This window comes from Etheostoma spectabile, chromosome 5 (assembly GCF_008692095.1).
Source record: "Etheostoma spectabile isolate EspeVRDwgs_2016 chromosome 5, UIUC_Espe_1.0, whole genome shotgun sequence".
Lineage (NCBI taxonomy): Eukaryota > Metazoa > Chordata > Actinopteri > Perciformes > Percidae > Etheostoma > Etheostoma spectabile.
The window spans coordinates 30,700,469-30,725,916 of NC_045737.1; the positions used below are offsets into that span (position 1 = coordinate 30,700,469).

General features: G+C 41.2%; 2 protein-coding genes across 5 annotated transcripts; both read left to right on the forward strand.

Moving 5' to 3' along the window:
- Positions 1–373: 373 nt before the first annotated feature.
- Positions 374–8,322, forward strand: lman2lb (lectin, mannose-binding 2-like b). The gene is made up of 8 exons (XM_032517255.1): positions 374–609; positions 4,095–4,213; positions 4,988–5,105; positions 5,574–5,656; positions 5,885–6,046; positions 6,321–6,435; positions 6,582–6,704; positions 7,626–8,322. The coding sequence occupies exons 1-8, from the start codon at positions 411–413 to the stop codon at positions 7,766–7,768; spliced, it is 1,062 nt and encodes a 353-aa protein (XP_032373146.1). The 5' UTR covers positions 374–410; the 3' UTR covers positions 7,769–8,322.
- A 784-nt stretch (positions 8,323–9,106) lies between these two features.
- On the forward strand, positions 9,107–24,169 carry LOC116690364 (coiled-coil domain-containing protein 183). Of its 4 annotated transcripts, none has more exons than XM_032517252.1 (14): positions 9,110–9,585; positions 10,040–10,104; positions 10,337–10,504; positions 14,158–14,262; positions 15,458–15,580; positions 16,304–16,459; positions 16,547–16,583; positions 18,578–18,678; positions 19,610–19,770; positions 20,579–20,738; positions 21,527–21,652; positions 23,315–23,384; positions 23,889–23,903; positions 23,943–24,095. In XM_032517252.1, the coding sequence occupies exons 1-14, from the start codon at positions 9,522–9,524 to the stop codon at positions 24,062–24,064; spliced, it is 1,473 nt and encodes a 490-aa protein (XP_032373143.1). In that variant the 5' UTR covers positions 9,110–9,521; the 3' UTR covers positions 24,065–24,095. The 4 variants fall into 4 exon arrangements, with proteins under 4 accessions (XP_032373145.1, XP_032373143.1, XP_032373142.1 ...); XM_032517253.1 differs by having other exon boundaries at positions 9,111–9,585; positions 23,889–23,911; positions 23,954–24,095; XM_032517254.1 differs by having other exon boundaries at positions 9,107–9,673; positions 23,889–24,169.
- Positions 24,170–25,448: the final 1,279 nt, after the last annotated feature.

Here is a 25,448-nt window from a genome sequence, read left to right on the forward strand (position 1 = left end):
TAAAAAAATTATAAAATATCTTGTCATGCCATATGTAATTATTGAAACAATGCAATTACCCATTTCAGCCACCAGGGGCCCTCGCAATGATGAGCTTATAAAGCACGATACATTGCTTTGGGCTGGAAAAGTGGTTAAAGTCAGCTCCACCAACATTTCATATCTGATTTTATGTTAGAATAACATTTGTGCTTTTGCCTGATGATCTTTGCTAATGACTTCAGTACCTGGGACATATTTTTACTTCAGTAAAACTAAAACATTGGTCTTAAGATAAGTTGTTTTATATACCGACATATACCATGGGTATTTCTGTATACAACGTAGTTGGTTCATCAGGGAGGTTTTAATTTGAAAGTAATAACCGGAAGTGAAGGTTTTCACTCCCGTACGTCACATGTTGTGTAAAGATGGCGGCCACTTTCACTAAGTCAGACCCGCTGAGAAGTTTCTGGCTTTTATGTCCAATGTTTCATTTTAAAAACCTCCGAAAATTAACATGTTTGTTTGTTAGCGTTTTTATTTTAATAAGTCCGTCGCTGGCAGACGAACAGGGCTTTATGGAAGACTTTCTGAAGCGGGAATATTCTCTGGCGAAGCCGTACCATGGTGAGTTCTACAATACATCCAACCATGGATGGTTAGTTACTGAGCCGTACCGTACCGACCTAAGTTAAAGTTACTGAGCCGTACCGTTGTTCCGGTTTAACGAGAGTCCATGTTAACTGGCGACCGTCAGCCAAAAGCGTCTGTTGTTGTCGTAGTGACGGCAGCTGTTGAAACGGAAGAGAATACGTAGCTGTCCGCGTGAATGTCTTTTTGTTAAGTTGTCATTAAAAAGTAACACATAACAACGTGTACGTTACCTCTCTGATTTGTCTTTGGAGTCTAGTCTGAGGAAACTTGTCCGTCGCGTTAGGAACGTGGTTTGCTGTAAGGAAAACAGGAACACAGCGTTGCTCTTCCTGTTAATGTCTAGAATAACGCTACGTTTTATTAAATACACCTATTCGTCTTCAGAGCCTGTTTGAGTAAACAAATGTCAGTAGAAAAGTATTAGCCTTTTAAAAGTAGAAAAAAAATGAATAATGAGTAACAACTTGGATTCGAACTCGTAACGGCCGTTGTGAGAAAATAATAAGGTTCAACGGCCTTACGCAGCGCGCCATAGCATCATATCAGGAGCTGCTAGGCATGACTTCATATCAACTCAAACGTCACACAACGTCTCTTAAAATGAAGAGGCAGCCAGATCAACTGGTGACCACATCACACTGCGTGCAAATAACTCACAAGTTGCTCTTGCTCAGAAATTGTCTTTATTTTGGTTGATTCCCACAAAATACACGCCTTGTATGTTTGTCAATTGTAAGCACGTTCAAATCCACCTGAAACTCAAATGTCCATCTCTGACAAAACAAATAATAAGTCTCAGCTATCTCATACATCATATCTTTAAAACAGGAGGCAGTCAGATTCAGTTGTGACCACTGTAGCCTTAAGCTACTAACATTAAAATAAATTATATAGGCTATTTGTGTTGGTAGCTTCAACCTTGAGCTTATAGGCTACTTAACACCTCATTTGGTCACCACTCCTTCCAGTTCTCAGCTGCAAATGACTGAAATGGACTACAAAAAAAACTTTGAAATTCATAACCCTTATCCCACTTACTGACTTTAAAGTATGGTTGCCTGCACTCCTGTCCGATGGCTGTCCATGCTAACTGTTCTGCATCTGCACTGTAGGCTACTATTCATCCTGCACACACGTGTATGTGAAATCATGTTTATTTATTATTTGTTTTGTCAGAGATGGACATATGAGTTTCAGGTGGATTTGAACGTGCTTACAATTGACAAACATACAAGGCGAGTATTTTGTGGGAATAAAACAAAATAAAGACAATTTCTGAGCAAGAGTAACTTGTGAGATATTTACACGCAGTGTGATGTGGTCACCAGTTGATCTGGCTGCCTCTTCATTTTAAGAGACGTTGTGTGACGTTTGAGTTGATATGAAGTCATGCCTAGCAGCTCCTGATATGATGCTATGGCGCGCTGCGTAAGGCCGTTGAACCTTATATATTTTCTCACAACGGCCGTTACGAGTTCGAATCCAAGTTGTTACTCATTATTCATTTTTTTTCTACTTTTAAAAGGCTAAATACTTTTCTACGTGACATTTGTTTACTCAAACAGGCTCTGAAGACGAATAGGTGTATTTAATAAAACGTAGCGTTATTCTAGACATTAACAGGAAGAGCAACGCTGTGTTCCTGTTTTCCTTAACAGCAAACCACGTTCCTAACGCGACGGACAAGTTTCCTCAGACTAGACTCCAAAGACAAATCAGAGAGGTAACGTACACGTTGTTATGTGTTACTTTTTAATGACAACTTAACAAAAAGGCATTCACGCGGACAGCTACGTATTCTCTTCCCGTTTTCAACAGCTGCCGTCACTACGACAACAACAGACGCTTTTGGCTGACGGTCGCCAGTTAACATGGACTCTCGTTAAACCGGAACACCGTGCCGAGGTAAAGTTATCATACAATAGCAGTTCCTCGTATTAAAAATGAAGTCAGCCCCATTGTTTGATAGCTAATGTTTGCTAGTACAACTTACACTCAGGTTTTTTCAAGTCTTACGTCGGACGTCACCGTACGTCAAATGACAGCTAACGTCACTGTTAATGAGCCCAGCACGAGAACGTTAGTTATTGATTGGCTGAGTCACCAGTTGGAAAAATCTGCTTTTCTCAACTTCCTCGAAATAATAAGAACGTCCGTGCTTTATTTCAGAGAGAAATTGTTTCAACTCCAAATGTTACATTTTATTGGAACAGATTTGTTAATGATATTGACTGGAAAAAGGTTTGGATGATTCCTCCCAAATACCTGACAGTGAACAAGGTGAAAGAAGTGTCGTTTCGAATAATTCACAGATATTACCCTGCCAGTCATTACATGCTGAAATTTAAAAGAGACATCGACGCAAACTGTTCTTTCTGTGGAGATCACCCAGAAACTGTTGTACACCTTTTTTGGTATTGTTCATACTCCAGAAGATTTTGGCAACTCTTCAGCAGATTTATCATTGACCGTATCTATAAAGACTTTACCCTATTATGGGAAAATGTTGTATTTTGTTTTTATAGAACTCATAGTAAAGAAAAGATGTTTTTTATTATAAACTTACTAATCCTTTTGGCCAAATTTCATATCCACAAATGTAAATTCAGTTCTAAAAAACCTAATTTTATTCTTTTTTCCCCATGAGGTTGTGCATTATATAAATCTGATTTCGGGCTCCCATAACAAGAAGGCAGCTAAAACTGTCAGTATTTGGTCTTCCTTATCTCTCTAGTGACCTTTAAGCTTCCCCTGGCAAATTGTATTGTATTGTATGTTTGTTGTGTTTGTATCTTTTACTTTTATGTGTTGTTGGTGTTCTGTTTTGTATTTTTTGAAATAAAGATGGCATTTAAAAAACAAAAAACAAAAACAAAAAAAACGTTAGTTATTGATGTTTATTAAGTTGAGCTTTAAGTGTGATATTAAGATCGTATGGACTGGTTATAATACTAATGTTTAACCCTTGTGTTGTCCTCCCGGGTTAAAAAACGGACTAAAAATTGTCATTTTCATCCCTTTTTCAGAGTTTTTATTTTTATTTTTCACTAACACCACCTTAGTAGTTTAACAATACTTTTTAATTCATGATCAATAACCCACATTTATATAGAATTATACCTAATATTTGAGTTAAAAAAAAGCAGAAATTAATTGTTTTGACAAATAGTTAAGATCAGAGGAATGAAAGTGATCCATTGTATTTGCAAAGAGTGCTGTATGGAATCCAATCCATTTTTGGTGGTAATTTGGTTAAAAGAAACTCATATTTCAAATATAGACATTTTTCAAAGGGGTCAAATTTGACCCAAAGACAACAGGACGGTCAAACAAAGGTGTGCAGTTTAGTGTGTTTTGAGGGCAGTTTGGCAGTCAGCAGCCTGTTGTGTTGCATTGTCCACCGACAGAGAGCAGCGTGTACAATGCTGTAGCTGACAGGTGACGTCACTGTGCTGCAGGCTTGGGGTTCTCCAGCTCCTCCCAGTGGGATCTGATGGGCACGGCCATGGTTACGCCGGAGCACGTGAGGCTGACCCCTGACATGCAGAGCAGACAGGGAGCCGTTTGGAGTCGGGTTGTAAGTCTCCCAGCCACACCTGAACCTCACACAGTCACTTAGGAGTACTTTACATGATCTTGAAGTGAAAGTTATGGCATTTTTTTCCATTACCTGGTACCTTCCCCGTCCTCCTTTTTCCATTGCAGTTTAGTACCGCCTCATGCGTGAGGCGAGCCGTGGCTGGTTGTCATAGCAGCAAACTGCCGTGACCTAATGCGACACACACACAGAACGTCGAAGATGTTGCCAGAAGACACATTTAGTTTCAAAATAAGCTGGAGGCAGCAAAAAAAACCTAGATGAACTAGTTTATTCAGCAAGGTAGCAATGATGACGCAGAGATTAGTGACGATTCTCTCCGACCAATCAGCAGTCTGCAGGTTTTCATGTCACCAAGCTGCTCGCTTGGAACCTTTACTGAGGTATTACTACAAAAAGTACCTGTTAGCAGGTACCAGGGACTTTTTTTCATAATTGAAAACCAGAAAAGGCGAGTGGAGGAGGTACCATGTGGTGGAAAAACGCCATTAGTTGTAATGTAGTCAGGGTCCAAAATTAACTTTTTTGTCGACCAGCCAAATGGATTGTGAATGATCACGTTGAGTCAGCCACTCAGTAGATAATCATTGTTTTCCGGCTGGTAGATGCCGATCATTTTTGACCCTGCATGTAATCATTTTGTGACTGACACCCTATTTACAAGTTCAGCCTGTCTGAAAAGGGTAGTCTGTTACTCAGTTCCTTCCTGCAGCACAAAGTAACCCGCTTGTTTTCATTTCCGTTGCCTTCCAGCCTTTGTTGTTGCGGGATTGGGAGCTTAGGGTGCACTTTAAAATCCACGGCGTGGGAAAGAAGAACTTCAATGGGGATGGCATGGCTATCTGGCTAACCAAAGACCGCATGGAGAATGGTAGGAAGGGACTGGATCACTCTACAGGGGGCACGTCTTGTTCAATACAAAAGGAACTTGATGCAAAAAATACTTAAATGCAATGTGTTAAAGGAAACTTTCATAAAGCCTGGTATCAGGGTGGGAAATGAACTTTTTTGCCCTCCAGCCACAGTGGCTGGTAGATGCCCAATTTTACCAGCCAGTTATATTTCTTTTTACCAGCCACTTTTTCCAGAATTCAAATTTATAAAAGAAAGTGCACTATCATATTTTGAATTGCTTTAATACATTACTAGGTGTTATCATGTGACTAAAGACTTGCCTCTCCCTACCATAAGCTACTTTTATTACTTTTTTACTGCTTGTTCATTTCCTCTAACAGCCACATGAGCAGGAAGTCAACACAACGTGTAGTCTTCAGAGCATTTTGGTGCAGTGGTGTATATGAATGACAGAGCCTTGATGCAGCTCCCCGTGTGCCCGCAGGTCCTGTGTTCGGCAACATGAACAACTTCATTGGACTGGGAATATTTGTGGACACCTACCCCAATGCTGACAAGAGCCATGATGTGAGTGTGTTTAGTGATGCATGGCTCAGACGGATATCAGCAATGTGTCATATGTGTCTCTGTGCGAGCTTGTGGAATGTGCAGAGGACAGCCTGGGACTCCGGCAGCATCAGAAACCAGCTGAGGATGTTCATCAGATCACCCCGTGTTGTCTTGTCACACACACACACGTATCTGTGTAATAACAGTGCGTTGGCATGATGTGTTGACCTCCCCTGTCTTCCTCAGAGGGCTTTCCCGTACATCTCAGTGATGCTGGGGAACGGGACTCTGTCATATGACCACGATTCTGATGGACGGCCCACTGAGCTAGGAGGATGTACGGCTATGGCGCGCAACGCAGTCCACGACACCTTTCTCCTCGTCAGATACTCCAAACAGCGCCTGACGGTCTGAACTCTCTCATTACTCGCACAGTATATCTACATGTTACATCACTCACACAGTACATCTACATGTTACATCACTCACACAGTACATCTACATGTTACATCACTCACACAGTACATCTACATGTTACATTACTCAGACACTATATGTACATGTTACACGGTAGTAAATATTGAAAGGCTCCCCATTGACAGCTTTAAAATAATGAAAATGACAAAAGTCTATAACATAGTCTAAGTCTATAACTCATACTGCCCTCCCCCCCCTCCCCCAGCTGCTGGTGGACGTTGACGGTAAGCAGGAATGGAAAGAATGTGCGGACATCACGGGCCTGTGGCTGCCTGCCGGCTACTTCCTGGGTGCCTCCTCGGCCACCGGAGACCTGTCAGGTATGATGCTCTGGTTAAGGACTCCAAGAGAAGTCTCCTCTAGTTTGACACTACAGCCAGAACAGTAAAGGAAAGGAAAGGACGGATAGAGAGATAAACTGAGACTGGGCAGAGATTCGTGTTGATCAGTGTGCGTGTCGCTGCAGATAACCACGACATCATCTCCATCAAGCTGTACCAGCTGACGGTAGAGAGGACGCCTGAGGACGGGGACCAGGATGAGGACGAGGTCACTGTCCCCAGAGTGGACAACATGGAGCAGTTCCACGGTAGGTGCACCGAGGCCAAGCTGTGCCGGCTCGGCGTGTCAGGTGCTTTAAAGTGGCCAGCAGTGGTGTTTTTACAACACCTGCTGTCATAAAGGTGTTATCTACCGCGTGGCGGTTGGTGCTGTAATGTAATGTCCACCGGAAGAAGCATGTATTACCCACTGATATGAGTTTTATCAGCATTTGAGTTTGTCAGTATCAGTCATAACTACAAAAGATAACTTGTAAAATAAAATTATTAAAATACAGTTAGACTTATATAATTAAATCTCATGCTTCCTTTTACCGCATAGGCTTTTCTGGTGTTACAAAGAAATGATGTGACCCTTCAGAATGTGTGACTGTAGTGTCGTCTACCTGCTGCAAATCATTCCGTGACTTCACGGCAAAAATCAGACTCTGACAGAGGCCTTACTAAAATCTATTTAAAAAATCAAAACAATATATATATTCACGATTCAAGCTCTACCGATTCAAAATTGTTTAAAAATGTTTTTATTGAGAATTGTTCACTGTTGGTCTCGTTTGTTGTCACAGGTCCTTGATGATCATCAGGTGGAACATTACACAGTCTCAGAAACATTTCTATGATAATATGATGATATTGATCGCAGGTCATCCCTGTGCGACTTGTCACATTATGAGATTAAAAATGACTTTGATGACATCAGCAGGGTGTTTCCTCAGACTTTACAGATAGACACTTGCTCTCTGAGGTGAAGTGGTACTCCTGTCACCAGTGAACTGAGACTGGTGGAGCCTTCATTTAACTTTGTGTAACCAGGTCACATTGTTTCAGTGTGATGACACTTTGTTTTTGCTTTCAATTTGAAAAGAACTCCCTGTTGATGAAGTGCTTGCCTTACACTGCTGGGAACCCTGATGCATATGATAAGAATCTCTCATCCTTTGCCTTTGCAGTGGAGGTCGAGGAGGAAGGGATGAGTGGAGTGCAGTTCTTCTTCACCCTGGTCTTCTCCATCCTGGGCCTGGGCGTGCTGGGTGTGGTTGGCCTGGTCCTTTACGGCCGCTGGAAGGAAAACAGACGCAAACGCTTCTATTGATCAGAAAAACCTTCCTAATCAACATATACCACTCAGTGTGAAGACTGCCATAGATTACTGGAGCATATAGAGGAGGGACCAACCAGATGGTCTGGAGCCAAGAGAACACAAAGAGCTAGCGGCCACATCATCTTTTTTTTTTGTCTGCGTTATGGAAGATTAATGACATAAAGCTGCTTTAGAAGAAAGTCTTCTGTTGAAAATGGATCATGTCAATGGCACTGAAACATAACTGAGACACTGTAGATTTAACCAATGACATATGTGTGTAGTTTACTGACATGTTTAAAGTGTAGTTACCTCTGACTGCCACTTGGTGCTCCCAAAGCGCAGCCTTAATCTGCTGTAGAGACCGATCAAGCTGTGGATCTTCAGACTTGTTCTTGCTGCACTGATAAGTCCAAATGTTCAAGCTGCCATGTATTGGAAATAAAATAAGCCAGAAAAAGATGTAAATGTATGATTAATGATCACCATGCCCTATGCTGTACGTCAAAGACAGAATGGCTTGTCGAACTAGGACAAATAAAGACGAGCCCTGACTCCATGTTCCACGTTTGAGCTCCTCTTTTATTCTCTCTGTGACATCGACTCCCTCAGCTCCATGCACTTTCTCAAGTTGCCAACAGTTCTCAGTTATGATAAGTTAATGTAAAGGAGTATCCAAAATCAGAGGGGGGTGCTATGACAGCAAAAAGAAAAGTATGACTGTAATGATGTCATGGGACTGTTGTATGTCCAATGATCTCTGCAGAGGTATGTTGACCACAGGAACTCATAATGATGCATTTTATTTGTCCAGTGCTTTTTACAATCCACAAAGACACTTTAGTTAGTCTTTTAAAAAGAAATCCACATACATTAATCAAACATTACAAGCAGAAAGGAGGCATATAGGTTTCTGTGCTGACACTGACTTCTCTGCAGCTCTTCACTGTTGTGTGTTCCTGTCAAGCTCCTGTTCAGCGTTGATCAGAAGATGGAAATCATTTAAAAAAAAAAACAACGTTTTAGCTACTTTAGCGTTTTAGTTAGCTCAAAACGCCATTCAACTAACAGCCTTTGTTGTGTTTGATGCTAACTTGTAGCTAGCAGTGAACCAACTTGGTTAAGTAGGTCCATTTTTACTGCGTTGACATTCCAGAAGTTTCTCGTTAGCATTTTATAGGCTCTTATCGCAAAGTGACGCATGCGCAACTCACATATTCCCCCTATTGCAAAGTGACGCATGCGCGACTCAAATCTGCACTCGATTTACGTCAGGGAGTGACAGCATTCGACAATGTTTGTGTTGCTGCCGTTTACGTTCCTCCTGATGCAAGTTCAAAAAATGCACCACAGGAATGCACTGCGGTTTCTGTTTTGTAGCATCAAGGGACCGCATTTGTAGACAATAAATTAACCTTGAACCCTAAAACGAGTCAGACAGTATTTTCAACTAACTCAGGCTATGGCTAGCTTATTTAACTAGCATTAGGGCTTATCAAGTTTCCCAGTGAGCGTTGTCATGGGGAAGTCAAGGACTTCGAATTTCAATGGTTAAGCTAGCTACATTTATCATTGTACCTGCAGTTTTTCTCCAGTTGTAAACATACAAAAAAAAAATGAAACAACTGAATTCTAAAATGCTTTATTGTTTTTATTCAAATAGAAATTCTATATCAACCAAGACTGAAATCTTTATTTTAAGGATTGACACAAGAAGTAAGCGTGCAGGTAACAGCTAGCTTGAATATCTGGTTAAAAAATAAAAATGGATTTTGATTCCTCTACAAAGATGGAAGATTCAAGGACTCTGCGTCGAATCAAAACCTCAGGTATTTAAAAAGTTAGTTAGCATAGCTAACCAACCACCACCTTTTTTTTCAAGAAGGAAACTCCACTATGAAATAAATTGATGAATATGTGAGTCATAGCTTTATACTTGGCTAGCTAGTTAACATACTGTAAACAAGTTTTCCCTTGAAACATTGTGCTGTAGCTGTATTCAGTCCGAGGTATTCTGGCTAACTGAACTTATACTGTTTGTTAACACTATGGGTGAGCAAAACTTAAGCTATGTGCATATGTTAAATGACAAAAATGACATGTTAATGTAGCTAGTGTTTCTTATGTAACGCTAAGTCATAGCAGAAAAGTGTTAACATATAAAACTATTCATTTCAAGGAGCGATAGAAAGTCTCGCTGGCTGGGAAGTCGTGGGAATACTTTAAGGCTTAACTTGTTTTATGAAAAAAACTAAAAGGAATCAAATCCATATTCATTTCCAGAAGAAGAGATGAAAGCAGAGCACGGTGCAGCGAAGCCATTGATCAAGGCGGGACTACCTATGGAGGTAAAATTTGCTTTGCTGAAGTGCCCTTTAGCAAGAAATTAAAGATGCAGTAAGCAATGCTGTGTAAAGATTGTTGTCCACCATAATTAACATAGCTTACTGCACCTTTAAACCATACTAGCATCATGTTAGTGTCTATGTAAACCAAAGACCTCCAACTTCACTTTGACTTTTCATCACCTAAGAAGAGCTTGAGTTTGGTGAACATGGCTTTTCTTTTCCCGTCATTCAGAAAAGAATTGAACAAGAAAAGCGGAGGAGTCATGTCCTGATCAATGAGCACAACAGGCTGTTGTTTGCCATAAAGGAATTAGAGACCAAGCTGAAAGAGCTGCAGGAGTCAATGAAAGCAAAGAACCTTGAACTGACAAATTGCAACAGTGAAGACACATGTAAGCAGGTATGTGTGCACCCAGGACATGTCCAGACTCTGCTATAATCACCACTGCATTGGGAAAACACTTAAAACTCCATTCTGTGGCCGGGTTAGCTCGGTTGGTAGAGCAGGCGCACATGTGTAGAAGTGTACTCCATCAACTCCGACCTTTCATGTCTTTATTCTTTTCTATTTTTGACACTAGGGGGCAGCCGAACATGACGTCTGACATAGGATTACACATTTCACTTCACCTACATCATCTGTCTATGCTGGGATAAGGGGAAAAAAAACACTCCAGTTAAAAATTCTCCAAATTGACCCGCTTTTCTATACCACTGTTCTTTTTAATTATCCAAAATAACATGATTGATTCCACACAACGCTCTTTGGCAAGTACAAATCTCTACTTTCATTAATTTTGGGGAATAATTCTTATTCAATTTTATAGCATTTGAAAAAAATGTAAGTGTTTTTGAAATAGTATTAAGTAAAAGTTGACGTATTCCAGTTTGTGATTATCCATCAACATCCATTCCTTTCATTTTAGTCTAAATTATTCCTAATTTCTGCTTTTCTAACTCAAACATTAGGTAAACTGTCCCATAAATGAGGTTTACTGACCATAAATTCCAAAAATAACTGTAAAACAAAAGTTAATAAGTTAGTGTTACGTAGTGTTAAACATAAAAAAAGTTGCAAACATTGAAAAATACACCAGGAGCTGGAATCATTCACAGGAACAGTACTGGACTACATTAAGTTCTGCATTGGGAATGTGACTGTGGACAAAACCATCCGGGTCTTCCCTAACCAGAAACCCTGGATGACCAGCCATGTCCGTGCACTCCTCAGGGTCCGCGACGCTGCCTTCAGGTCAGACGGACCGAGCAGCCCTGTGTACAGGTATGCTCGAGCTGACCTGAAAAGTGGAATTAAAAGAGCCAAAGCGGACCACAAGAAGTGCATAGAGTCCCATCTGTCCAGCAATAACACACGGGAGGTGTGGCGGGGCATACATGACATCACCAACCACAGGGGCTGTGATTCACCATCAGGAGACTTCAGTGCGAAGCTGGCAGAGGAGCTGAATTGCTTCTTTGCTCGCTTTGAGTCACCACAACCCGCCCCAGCCCTGCCGACACCTCCACCTGGTTTCTGCACTACCCCATCCCTACCCCCATCCACACCTGGTTCCTGCACCACCCCTCTCACCGTAAAGGAGCACGACGTTGAACGAGTACTCCTAGCAGTGAATCCAAGGAAGGCTGCTGGCCCAGATGGAGTTCCTGGCAAGGTGCTCAGGGCGTGTGCTCACCAGCTCGCCCTCATCTTTGCTAGGATCTTCAACCTCTCCCTGGCCCAGGCAGTCATCCCCCCCTGCCTAAAATCAGCCACTATCATCCCAGTGCCGAAGAAGTCTCCCATCACCAGCCTAAATGATTACCGTCCTGTGGCCCTCACCCCGGTAATCATGAAGTGCTTCGAGAGACTTGTTCTCCAACACATCAAGGACTACCTCCCCCCAGATCTGGACCCCTATCAGTTTGCCTACCGCACAAACAGATCCACAGAGGATGCCATCGCCGTAGCTCTCCACTCTGCACTGAGCCACCTGGAGCAGCAGCAGAGCTACGTCCGGATGCTCTTTGTGGATTACAGCTCCGCCTTTAACACAATCATCCTGGACATTCTCATATCCAAACTAGTCACTCTAGGCCTCCCCCCTCTCACTTGTGCCTGGATAAAGGACTTTCTCACCAATCGGCCGCAGACGGTGAGACTGGGCCCCCACCTCTCCTCCACTCGTATGTTGAGTACTGGCTCCCCACAGGGCTGCGTGCTGAGCCCCCTCCTGTACTGCCTCTACACCCACGACTGCAGTCCGACCCACAACAACAACCTCATCGTCAAGTTTGCTGACGACACCACAGTGGTCGGACTCATCTCAAAGGGAGACGAGGCAGCCTACAGAGAGGAAGTCCTGAACTTGGCAGCTTGGTGTTCGGAGAACAACCTGTCTCTGAACACCAAGAAAACCAAGGAGATCATCGTCGACTTCAGGAAGAAGAGCACCGACCTAGCCCCCCTGTACATCAACGGCGAGTGTGTGGAGAGGGTCCACACCTTCCAGTTTCTTGGTGTCCTCATCTCAGCTGACATCTCCTGGTCAGCCAACATCACAGCGGTCATCAAGAAGGCCCAGCAGCGACTACACTTCCTGAGGGTCCTCAGGAAGTACGACCTGGACTCCAACTTGCTGCTGACCTTCTACCGCTCATCCATCGAGAGCCTGCTGACCTACTGCATCACAGTATGGTACGGCAGCTGCACCGTGGCAGACAGGGAGAGGCTGCAGAGGGTTGTAAGGTCAGCACAGAAGATCACCGGCTGCCCTCTCCCCTCCCTGACGGACATCTACACCTCCTGCTGCCTCAGCAGAGCAGAGAACATCATAACGGACAGCTCCCACCCCGGCTCTGATCTGTTTGACCTGTTGCCCTCAGTAAGGCGCTACAGGTGCATCAGAGCACGGACCAACAGACTCAAGAACAGTTTCTTCCCGAAGGCCATAACGACCCTGAACTCACCCCTGAACTCACATATGCACTGACTCCACTCCACAGCCCCCCCCGGCCCCCGGACTGTCTTCTTCATTCCGTCCGACTGTGCAATATTATTGTTAAACTGTTACTGTTATATAATACCTCATAGGACACTGGAATCTGTGCAATTTCATTTCATACAGTGCAAATTTAATACATTAACCTTTCCATTACTGTGCATATTTATTTACTTAACATTAGTACTTAATCATTTCATTCCATCACTGTGCAATATTATTATTGAGTGTTAACACTTACCTATGCTTATTCAAGCTGATTATATATGTATACTTGACAGTCACTACACTTTATATCTTTGACTTTATATTTTTGATATTTTATACTGTTATATTCTTATATTTTTTGTCACTACACTAGACAGTCACTACACTTTATATCTTGACTTTATATTTTTGATATTTTATACTGTTATATTTTATACTGTTATATTCTTATATTTTTTTGTGTCAACACTGCAAAGGGATTGCTTTAATCTCGTTGCACAAGTACCGTGTACTTGTGTATAATGACAATAAAGGCATTCTATTCTATTCTATTCTATTCTATAAGGGTCAAAAGTGTCAAAAAAAAGGAACAAAAACAGAAGAAAAACTTTAAAACGTTGTTTTAAAAGCTTCAACATAAGGGTTGATTTTCAATTTTGACGGGAAGACAACACGAGGGTTAATATAAAACAGTTGATTAGAGCAGCTTTTTCTCGACATGTGTCTTGAGGACTCCCATGATGAACGCCTGTCGCCTGCCGGTGTGTATCCTCGCCAGCCCTGCCCCCCCCCCCCAGGCTCTAGTTACTGTAGACTGTGGCTCAGGCTAAACGTGTGCTTACAGACCACACTAATGTAGTGCCAGTGCTAATATATGTACCAATGATACACTGGATATCAGTTTAAATGACAGACATTTTAAAGTACATGGGGCTAAATATACAGTAAATAACCTGTTGACCACCTGTGTGTCTACAGAATCTAATATCTGGATAAATTCATTCACATTTCAACATATCTTCTGTCATCCTACCGTACCCTTGATCACTATCGCTTGTAATGTCAGCGTATACGCCAGCTGGAGAACAACCTGGACAAGATGAAGATGAAGACCACTAAGGCTAGGGAAATCCAAAAGGCCTATCAACACATCCAGGAGCACCTGCAGCAGGTGAGCTGTGCTGTTTTATACTCCGCCAACCACTAGCAGAAATATTTGATCCTTAACTGCGTGCCTATACAGATACTCTATCAATGCATACTGACAAGAGGGACATGTTATGTAAGAACTTAGCATTATTTTCACTTTTAGTAATAATAGGAAAAAAAAGTCTGGGAGTTGTATTGCTGCTTCAAGACAAGATGCATTGGAGCTAACAGGAATACATCCATTAAAAACTATAATTAGTGTAAAGCAATTGAAGTAAAAATATATATTAATCACTCCTACTTAAAAAAGAAATGTATTTAAAGTTTGGATGGATTAGCAGCTGCAGCAGTCTCTAAAACACATCTGACTCTATATTTATGCATAATTGACATACTGGTATTTTGCTACCCTTCTGTATTTCTACCCCTCTGTCCTGTTGGGGTCCATAAGGCTAGAGAGGACATGGAGCACATGGCTTCCTGTTGTTACATCATCAATGCACAGAGGCTTTCATTGGCTAGCTTCTGTGTGCTCATGTAAAACATGGTTTTTGATGTCCGTGTAAAGTATTCAATGAAATCCCTGATTGTTGCCTTTCTTTAAATGGTTGTTCATTTCTTTAATGTTTAATTTCTTATACTGCACTGTAACTTTTATTCTTGTGTTTTTATTTTTTGTAAAGCACTTTGAATTGCCCTGTTGCTGAAATGTGCTATCTAAATAAAGCTGCCTCGCCTTGCCTTATCTAGAACAGTCAGCAAAATAAAATCAACAATATTACCTAAACAAATAGGTTGATATAAAAAAAAGTCAAGGCGATGGGGCGGTGACAACATCATGAAATAAACGGTTACATGAGGTGAAAGCTTCATTTGGAGAAATGCATATAACAAAATACAATAACTACAAACCCTTAATAAACTAATGAAGGCATTTAATTCAATTATATAGAAAGAGTTTGAATCATTTCTACATTTCATATGATTTAATGATATGATCAATGATTTCCAGTCTTTTATTTTATATAATTTTGCACACTTTGGGGCTCCATAAAACCAAACTCCAACAATTTCATGCTTCCTTCCTGAGGAAACCAGAGATGTGAAAGGAAAGTTTGACCTATGGACTAATGTGAACTAGCATTAGCCCATTAGCACACCATGAGTAGAGGCAGTATTGAGCCAAAAGCTGAGGTTTGGTGTCTGTATGTGTTCAGGAGGTGTGTGGGATGTTTAAGCTGCTGGAGCAGAAGCAGCAGGCGGTGGCCGTTGGCCAGGCCGAGGTGGAGCGAGCGGCCCAACACTTCCAGTCAGCCGCCACGGCTGCAGACTGCACTCTGGTGAGACTGTCTGCTGCTCCACTCTCTGCTGCATGGGGAACACTTTCTCTTCATTGCATTTTTCTATAAAGTATGTTGCATGGAACTGAATTGAATTTGACTCATCATAGATTTCCTTTTCAGCGTCATCACAGAGTCCACTCTATTATCTGAAATGGGAGTCGGTGGCCTTCATATGTATTAGAAAGATAGAATAGCACACTGGAGAGAGAAGGGAGACCATACTCTGTTAACATGGGGCACCAGTGATTTCAGTCTTACTGTACGCTCTTCTTTTCCTGTTACAATTTGAAAAACATGTCATGTCATTCAAATAATCAGACAGTGTTTTGGCGAGGGACTTACTACGCCTACGCCAGATGTGAGTGACGGACAGCAGTGGACGTGCAAACGAAGATTTCTAAGATCTCCACTCTGGCTGGAGCTTTTAGAAAGAATCGTTTCCAGAGGCGAATCCTCCGTTCGCGTTTAAACGAAGGACACAAACGAAGTGAAATGTCTCCGTTTTTCAAAATAACCATGTATGTGTAAATGGAATAGGAAGAGACAACCAACTCAAAATTTCATTAAAGAAGCAATCACATGGATTTGGATGTGTAAATATTTGTTGGTGATTTCTTGGTTGAAACCTCTGCCCTGGACCTAAAACCAGTACTCACAGCTGCCTTGGTTCTTCTAAGACTAATGTAATGGTCTTTGTGTTTTTCTTTCCCTTCCCATCAGGGCATGGTGGTTCAGATGGAGTATGAGATAGCGGAAAGGAAAAGAGAAATGGATATCGAGCTATGTAAACTGAGTGCAGAAGAAAAGGAGCTGACAAGGCAAATAGAAACCCTGGGGCTCCCGAGCCCCACAGTGGCCAGCAGGCTCAAAGAGCAGGTAACAGTGGGGAAGTTACATCCATCCATCTGATAATAAGTGATTATGGTTCATTTATTTGTTGTCATATTTCCTTTTCTCATGCAGGAAATTGAAGAAGAAGCACTCCCAATTCCTGACACAGGTATTGCAACAGAACACTTGAATGTGGCTGCCTGTCATGATACACCATCTTTATTATCAACCAAATGTTTGACTTTAGCTGGAACAAATCAATCACTCTACAGGTCTCTGAATGAAAAACAGACTTCACATTCATTAGATATGGAACCAATTAGCATGGGTGATAAATAGGATGAAAATCACCAAAATAAGAGCCTTTACTAATTTATTCATCACATCAGTATTCAGGTCCTAAAATGGAACCAGAATCCCATAAGAATTAGATCTGAACAATATGTGTCCGTATTAGTATAATAACACATTTTTATTGATGTTCTGCTTATTTTGTTTTATTTCCACGTTTGACCATTCACAGGAACTCGTGTTGCACGGTTTCAGTAACACGGTGTTGTAGTTTATGTGAAGCAGCGTGTAACTCTGGGCCCAGGTTCATCGCCTGTCTCCCTACACACAACGTAACAACCAAAGCTGTCAAATAGGACTAAAACATATTTCAGATCTCTGAATTCACAGAAACAGGCAGAACATGTGGCCAATTATATGTTACCTGAGGTATACTGTATTTTTTAGTATCTATTTCAATTCTAACACTTGATAGGACATTACTGTCTAGACAGTCAAATAAAAAGTGTATATACTGTATCATGTGCTATGGATAACGTTCAGAGGTGTACAGTTTTTTGAAGATAGAACAATGCGACAGTAAATCCTATTTATGTGATTATTGATGTGATCTTCCACATTAATATTCACATACGTTCTGTCTCATTGGTAGAGTTCTGAGTCACTGAGTGCAGGATTAAGAGCAGTGACAACGACTGATTGTTACCGCTGCAGCTGCTCCAGATGTTACACCTGTCTTTCTTTAACTTAAAATCACACTCCCATTTCTTCAAATGTATAGTGTCTATAGAATATCATCATACCTTGTAAAAATGTACTTTTTGTCACATTACACCCTGGAAATTAAAAGAAATGAAATCTATTTCCAGATGTATTTACACATTAAAACGCTCAACATCAAAGTGAAAATAACATTTTAAAACATTCTGAACAATTGTTCAAATGTAATTAGTAAAATACCTGGTTTGGATAAGTGATCTCCAGATCACACACCATGTAACACCATACTAATTGCCGCCCACCTGACATCAATTGTAGGGATTTTGATTACTTCCTAATAAAACCGGCTGTTCCATGATGATTCCATTACTAGTAGTGCAAGGCAACGCAAAGAATACACCATGGTTGAAAGGTGCTTTGAAATTTGACTTAACAATTCTGCAAGGAAGAATGGGCAAATATGATCCAATCTAGGCGCGCAAGGCTAATAGAGACATAGCCAAACAGACTGAGAGTGCTAACTAAAGCTAAAGGAGGCTCTACCAAGTATTAAATCATCGGACTGATGACTTTTCCAACTCTGTTATTCTAGTTTTATTTTCTCATTATGTTTTAGAACTTAACTTTATTTAACTTGAATGTTGTTATGGAGAATGTGTAAATAAAGCTGGAACATTTATTTTAATTTTTAATTGGTTTTGATTTCAGGCTTCAAGACAAAAATGGGACTATTTCAAAAGGGTTGTGATGATTGTGTGATTGTGATGTCAATGTCAATGTCATATTTATTAATATAGCACATTTCCAAGGCCGAGGCCTACCAAAGTACTTTACGGTAAAAAGCACAAAAAATAAAATGAAATGTAACATATACAATAGAAGACACAATAAATAACAAATACTAAGAAAATAGAATACAACATTCATCAAGGCGGCTCCCCTGAGCCAAACGCTATTTCAAATATATAAGTCTTCAGCGATGATTTAAAAGTGGACAAGCTTTTAGCAGTCCGCACAGCTAGAGGCAATGAGTTCTATAGGCACTGTACAATGAAAAAATATGAAACTACTCGTCCATCAATGTAACAGAGCAGTATGTTTCCTGTGATCAGTGACCATTATAATAACCATAGTGCTGCGTGTTCTCTGCAGAGCATCATGGTTTTGACATCTACAGAGCATCACAGCCTGAAAGGGAGCTGGTGGAGGAGATGGAGGCCCTGAGGGAGGCGCTGGGCTGTGCTGACGTGCAGGTACTGCACCTACTCCTCCACAAACACTCACCCCCTCTGAAGCTCACACACACACACACAGTGTTCCAAACATCTCTTCAGCTTCAGCTACCGAAGAGCAAGCATTTGGTGCGACAGTGGCCAGGAACAGACAGAAAGCACAGACAGACCCAGACTCTCTGTGGTTCCGCTGCCTGTTAGAACACAGAGACACAGATATACAGTATATAAAAATATCTAAACATATGTTTGTATGGCTGTTAGGCAACTGTTTCTCGGTCGGGCTGCGATTTGCTAGAGTCTCTGCGTGGCTTATACACACAAACCCATGCCTGTAACATTCTCCTCATTATCATGATATTAATATTATTAATATTATTTCCTACCCTTGTGTTGTCTTCCCGTCAAAATTGAAAATCAACACTTTAGTTGACGCTTTTTAATCAATGTTTTTAACTTTTTCTTACATATTTGTCCCTTTTTTCAACACGTTTTTCAATGTTTGCCATTTTTTTTACGTTTAACACTAAGTAACACAAGCTTATTAACTTTAGTTTTACAGCTGTTTTTGGAATTTATGGTCAATGAACCTAATTCTTAGGGAATTATACCTAATGTTTGAGTTAGAAAAGCAGAAATGAGGAATTATTGGGACTAAAATTAAAGGAATGGATGTTAATGGATAATCACAGACTGGAATATGTCAACTTTAATCAATACAATTTGGAAACCACTTCAATTATTTTCTCCAAATGCTATAAAATTGAATAAGACGCCCCAAAATTAATGAAAGTAGAGATTTGTACTGGCCAAAGAGCGTTGTGTGGAATCAGTCATGTTATTTTGGGGAGTTAAAAAGAACATTGATGTAGGACAATGAGTCAATTTGACCCGAGGACATCATGAGGCTTAAACCTCTGTGGTCTGGCTGAATTCTCTGGTGTGTTCATAGGAACTAGTTAACAAGGTGGTGTCCCAGCGAGCCATCAGGCAGCAGCTCCTCACCGACGTCGGCCAGAACGAGGAGCTGGTCCAGCAGGAGGCCCAAACCCTGGCCCATCTGGAGCTCCAGTACACCCAGCTCAGGTTCAGTGCCCAACCTGCAGCCACAAGGTACTGCTGCTGAACTCCACATTAATCCAGTCATCACATGGTAGTCCTCAGGATCATATTCAGTCACCAACACCCTAACCCTAACAGTCTAATTTGGCACACCACATTTCATTCAAATACAATATCATTTACATTGAGCTGAAACAATTCCCATACATTTCAAAAATAATTTGGTCCTGGAATAATTGTTACAATGTTGCAGTGGTTTGGAAAATAGAGGCTACATGTCTGCAGTAACAGCGGCAGAGTTACCTCTGGTGGTTGAACAAGGGAGCGTTGGTAAGTTTTATGGATATGGAGCAACCAAGTTACGATGACGCAAGTGCAGAGTAACTGTTGTTTAACTTTTTCCCAAATGACACAAGGTTTCAGCTTCTAATAGTCAAGCGTATAGCAGAATAGAATATACAGGCAGACATCAGGAATCTGGGATGCACTTTGTGCCTAGTGCTTGAAAAGTGCTATATACATGAAATTATGATGATTATTTGAACGGTTGAAAGCTCTGGGTGCTGGCAGCTCCAATAGGCCGGTTGTGTCTTCTGTCAATGGGAACAACGTGATTGGCCGGCGGTGGCCATGTTTTCACTAACCCCTCTCGCTTCCCTGCGGACCGTTCTCAGCAGGTGTTGTTGCACAGTGACCTATCAGAATCCCATCTGCACTCATCACTTCATCTTAGAAACAGCGGGGACACTGAACCGAGGAGAAGAAGCGGCCAATGACAGTGGGGTCACACAGTGCGCAGGGAGACATGGAACTGCCGTGTTTGAGCCAGCTTGACGAACTCCATTTGTGTTTTTTAAAGGTTGGAGGAGCAGAAGGGAGCGATGCTGGCAGAGCTGAACGAGGAAATGCTCCGTGTGGAACGCTTGCAGGCTAGGCTGAAGCAGTCCCAGGACACGATGGAAGCTATCGAGTGTGGGGTCGACAACCTCTACTTCAGGATGAGCTGCGTTGCCGTGGAGGTCTGGACCAGGACAGTGTTTTTGTTCACTTTTAAGGACAAACTTTCTATCTTCATACAGTGCTGCTCACATGTGAGCCCTGAAAGAGTTCCAGCATGGAGCCACTGCTCTGTTGCCATAACATATCCATACATTACATTACATACTAAGCGTCATGGTAACAGACTCAACTCAAATGCCCTTCAAACTTCACAAACAGAAAGTGTGTTTTTGGATCTGCAGCTGACTTATTGACATCTAAAGTGTATTCTAAAAACATTCAGCCAGAGGAACTCCTCCCTTTCCTTTGTGCAGTGCATTGTGGGTGAATTGTGTCCATCGACAGTACACTCAAAACAATCCACAGTATTTAGACTGAGACTTTTCTTTATTAATCCTTTTGGGATGACTCCCGCAAGAAAATTGAAATTTCCAGCATCCGTTTTTAGTGAGAAGAATACAGTATAGTAGAGAAAAAGAGGAAGACAGAATGAAGATAACAGTAACAACAGTATTAATAATAACAATAAAAGAATTTAAAAAAAAATTGCTATGCTGACATCAGCATGCTAATATGTTCACAACGATAATGCTAACACACTGATGTTTAGCAGGTATAATTATTAGCGTAACATTTGCTAATTAGCACATAGCCAAACCAAAGTGTTATTGGAAACGTTAACATGTTGACCTGATGACGGTGCCAGAGAAAGAGTCCCAAAGGACTGCCAGTTCTCCTGAGATGATATTGTCTTCCCTGATCTTTACATCTTGTCTTGCTAGCTGATCCATGTTTGTCCCACTGGCAGGGCTTGCCCACAGCTTCCTGTACAGAGAGCATGGACAAACTGAGGGACATCAGCGCCCGTCTACCAACACTACTGCACAGAGCGTCCAAGCACCAGCCTGAGATCAGCGGCCTGGACCAAGAGAGGGTGCTACACTTCTCTCATTCATCTTATCGGCTTAACGTTCTGTGTTTGACATTTTCTGCTGATATTATTATTATTATTATTGTAGTTTTCCATCAGCTGATCCTTTAACAATAACCCTGATTTAATAGTTGAAGTATGCCAGTATCTAATTTTACACATCTTTAAAGTGGATTGTTTCCAAAATGTTCCACTTATTCATCTAACTGTCATCAACGGTGTTGGGAAGGATACTTTCAAAATGTATTCTGTTACAGAACACATGCCCAAAAAAGTAATTTGTAACATATTCCGTTACAATATTCAATCCGAGTAACGTATTTGGAAGACTTGGATTACTTTGAATTGCATTTTACAAGTGTCGGTATACAGATACAGATACTGCTTATTAAACTATTCTGGTGTGTTCTTCTGTTCCAACTGGCAAACATCTTCTCACTATCTGCTAGCTGCCTGTCCCCAAAACACACTGTAAAAAAACATCTCCTCACTATCTGCTAGCTGCCTGTCCCCAGAACACACTGTAAAAAACATCTCCTCACTATCTGCTAGCTGCCTGTCCCCCGAACACACTGTAAAAAACATCTCCTCACTATCTGCTAGCTGCCTGTCCCCAGAACACTCTGTAAAAAACATCTTACTATCTGGCTGTCCCCAGAACACACTGTAAAAAAACATCTCACTATCTGGCTGTCCCCAGAACACACTGTAAAAAAACATCTCACTATCTGCTAGCTGCCTGTCCCCAAAACACACTGTAAAAAACATCTCACTATCTGCTAGCTGCCTGTCCCCAAAACACACTGTAAAAAAACATCTCCTCATTATCTGCTAGCTGCCTGTCCCCAGAACACACTGTAAAAAACATCTCCTCACTATCTGCTAGCTGCCTGTCCCCCGAACACACTGTAAAAAAACATCTCCTCACTATCTGCTAGCTGCCTGTCCCCAGAACACACTGTAAAAAACATCTTACTATCTGCTAGCTGCCTGTCCCCAGAACACACTGTAAAAAACATCTCACTATCTGCTAGCTGCATGTCCCCAGAACACACTGTAAAAAACATCTCACTATCTGCTAGCTGCCTGTCCCCAGAACACACTGTAAAAAACATCTTTAATATTGCATAGAGACGCATCTATGTCGTGGCAGGTGTGTTGCTCAGTGAGAAGTTGTTTGGCTCAGCGGGCCGAGCCTTCGTCCTGTTCCCAACAGACACTACTGAAGTGGGGTTTTTTTTCGGCTCACACTAGCGTGCTTGTTAGGCCCCGCCCTACTCTGCATCTGACTGGCTAGTAGTCCTTACTTAGGCAATGCGCATGTGCGACTCTAAACAAAGATGGAACAGAAGTGAGATGCCTCACTCTGTAAAACAGAGAGCTCAACACACAAGGTGAAAAGAGGAGCTGAGCAATGTGCAGAAAAGTTTCTGAAATTGAAACACATAAACCTATTCTGGTACAACCTTTATATACAATTATGACCCTGAAAATTGGCATCATATGAGCACTTTAAAGTTGTCCCAAATCAAATTTGGTTTAAATTCCCCATTTTTTTTTGTAGCTCCCATTGTTGCAATGCCTCTCGACTTCCAGTCTCTTTTAGGAAAAGTCAAGTTTGGCGTGTCTGGTTAACCTTTGCCTCTGCGTCCCCGTCTTACTTAGGTTTACAGCATGCTGGAACAGCTCAACAGGATGGAGTCGAGGAACATCAAGACACCAAGCACCCAGATACGTGAGTAACAGGACACGCCCAGCAGCTTAGTATGGACTGAGCGAGGTTCCAATTAGAAGCATGTCAATGTTCTTTTTAACTACCCAGTTGTAATTCCCCAAAATAACATGATTGATTCCACACAACGCTCTTTCATTCATTTTGGGGCGTCTTATTTTAATTTTATAGCGTTTGAAAAACAAATTGAAGTGCGTTTGAAATAGTATTGAGTAAAAGTTGACATATTCCAGTCTGTGATTATCCATCAACATCCATTCCTTTAATTTTAGTCCAAATTATTCCTAATTTCTGCTTTTCTAACCCTAACATTAGGTATAATTTCCTATAAATGAGGTTTATTGACCATCAATTCCCACAATAACTGTGAAACAAAGTGAATAAGTTAGTCTTACGTAGTGTTGAAAATGTCAAAAAAAGTGACAAACGCGTCAACAAAAGTGTTGATTTTCAATTTTATGCATGTGTCCAGATGTCGTGACTCAGCAATCTCCCTTTCCCTAACAGACGCTCTCCAGCTTAGTGATGATGATAATGATGATGATGATGGTGATGAGGAAGATGAGGATGAGGATGAGGAAGAGTGCTGTCCGTCCCGCGAGGAGATCAAGAGCTGTAGCAGCAGACTGATCGAAGCCGAGCAGAACAAGAAGTTGTCGAGGAGAGCCAAGAAGAAGGAGTAGAGACACGGATGGAACCAACAGGAGAACAGCAGGACTGAGTGACTGTCCCACATCCACAGACATTCCTTTTATTCTTCATTAAAATGTGAAAGTGTTTTACATTTACATAGAACAACACAGCTCATTCTTATTAATTTGCTCATTTTTATGTTCAAGCGAATCTAATTCGACTGTAGTAATTTCCTTAATGTGCACAGCATTCTCAGGAGTATTCTCCTTTAATTTAGCGTACACTGTAAGAAGACACAAAGACAACCTCAGGACAGAACTCGCTCAACCCTTGTGTTGTCCTCCCAGCTAAAAAAAATTTATAGTTGCCATTTTTTTCTAGGCTTCCGGCACTTTTTTAGACGTTTTTGTCGCTTTTTGTTCAGTTTCAATTGTTGTTTTTCCAATGTTTTTGTTGCTATTTTGTCACAAAAAAAAAAAAAAAAAAGTGTTCTTTTTTGTTGCTTCGCCATTTTTGACGCTTTTTCTAAAGTTTAAAGATCATTGTTTGGGCATTTTATGCCTTTATTTTCCATAGAACAGATGAAGACATGAAAGGGAATGACACGCAGCAAAGGGCCGCATGTCAGAGTCAAACCTGCGTCCGCTGCTTTGAGCATGTAGACCTCTTTACATGTGCGCCTGCTTTACCAACTAATTAATTTAAGAACTAATTAATGCTTTTTTTTACACCAGTATATACACCACTAATACCAAATTACGAACACTAATTTCCCACTTATTCTTGGAATTCATGGTCAATCAATAAACCTCATTTTTGAGTTAAAAAAGCAGAAAAAATGCTATAATATTGAATAAAAGTCCCCAAATATAATGAAAGAAGCTGAAACAGATGTTTAATTTTGCTTGTGAAGAACGTTGTATGGTACCATTCTTGTTATTTTTGGGCTATTTGGTGGAAAGAAACCTATAATTTCTGATACAGAAACTTTAAAAACGGGCCAAATTTGACCCGAGGACAACAAGAGGGTTAAGACTGCAGAGCAGATATTGAACCACGAGGTGGGAGCATTGCGTAACTAATGTGAAGAGAACACATGTAGACCTGAAGGAAAGGAGCCTGCTTGACTGTAAACAGTATTTTACATGCTAAGATCTTGTACATAATGATAAAATTATAAACACTCAAGCACTTCACATGTAAAGCACTGACAAGGAGCTGGAGCAGTTACAGTTTATTATATTATATGAGTTTTCTCACTAAATGCAGCACTCCTAATGTGTGCCTGGGTTATATTACAGCACACTGAACACCAAGACATGCCTATAAACTCAACATAAACATGGTAAAGTGTTTAACCTACTGTATAATAGTAGTGTAGTGTGTGTGTAGAGTAAACCCTACATTCATGCAGTGTGTTACATACTGTACAGT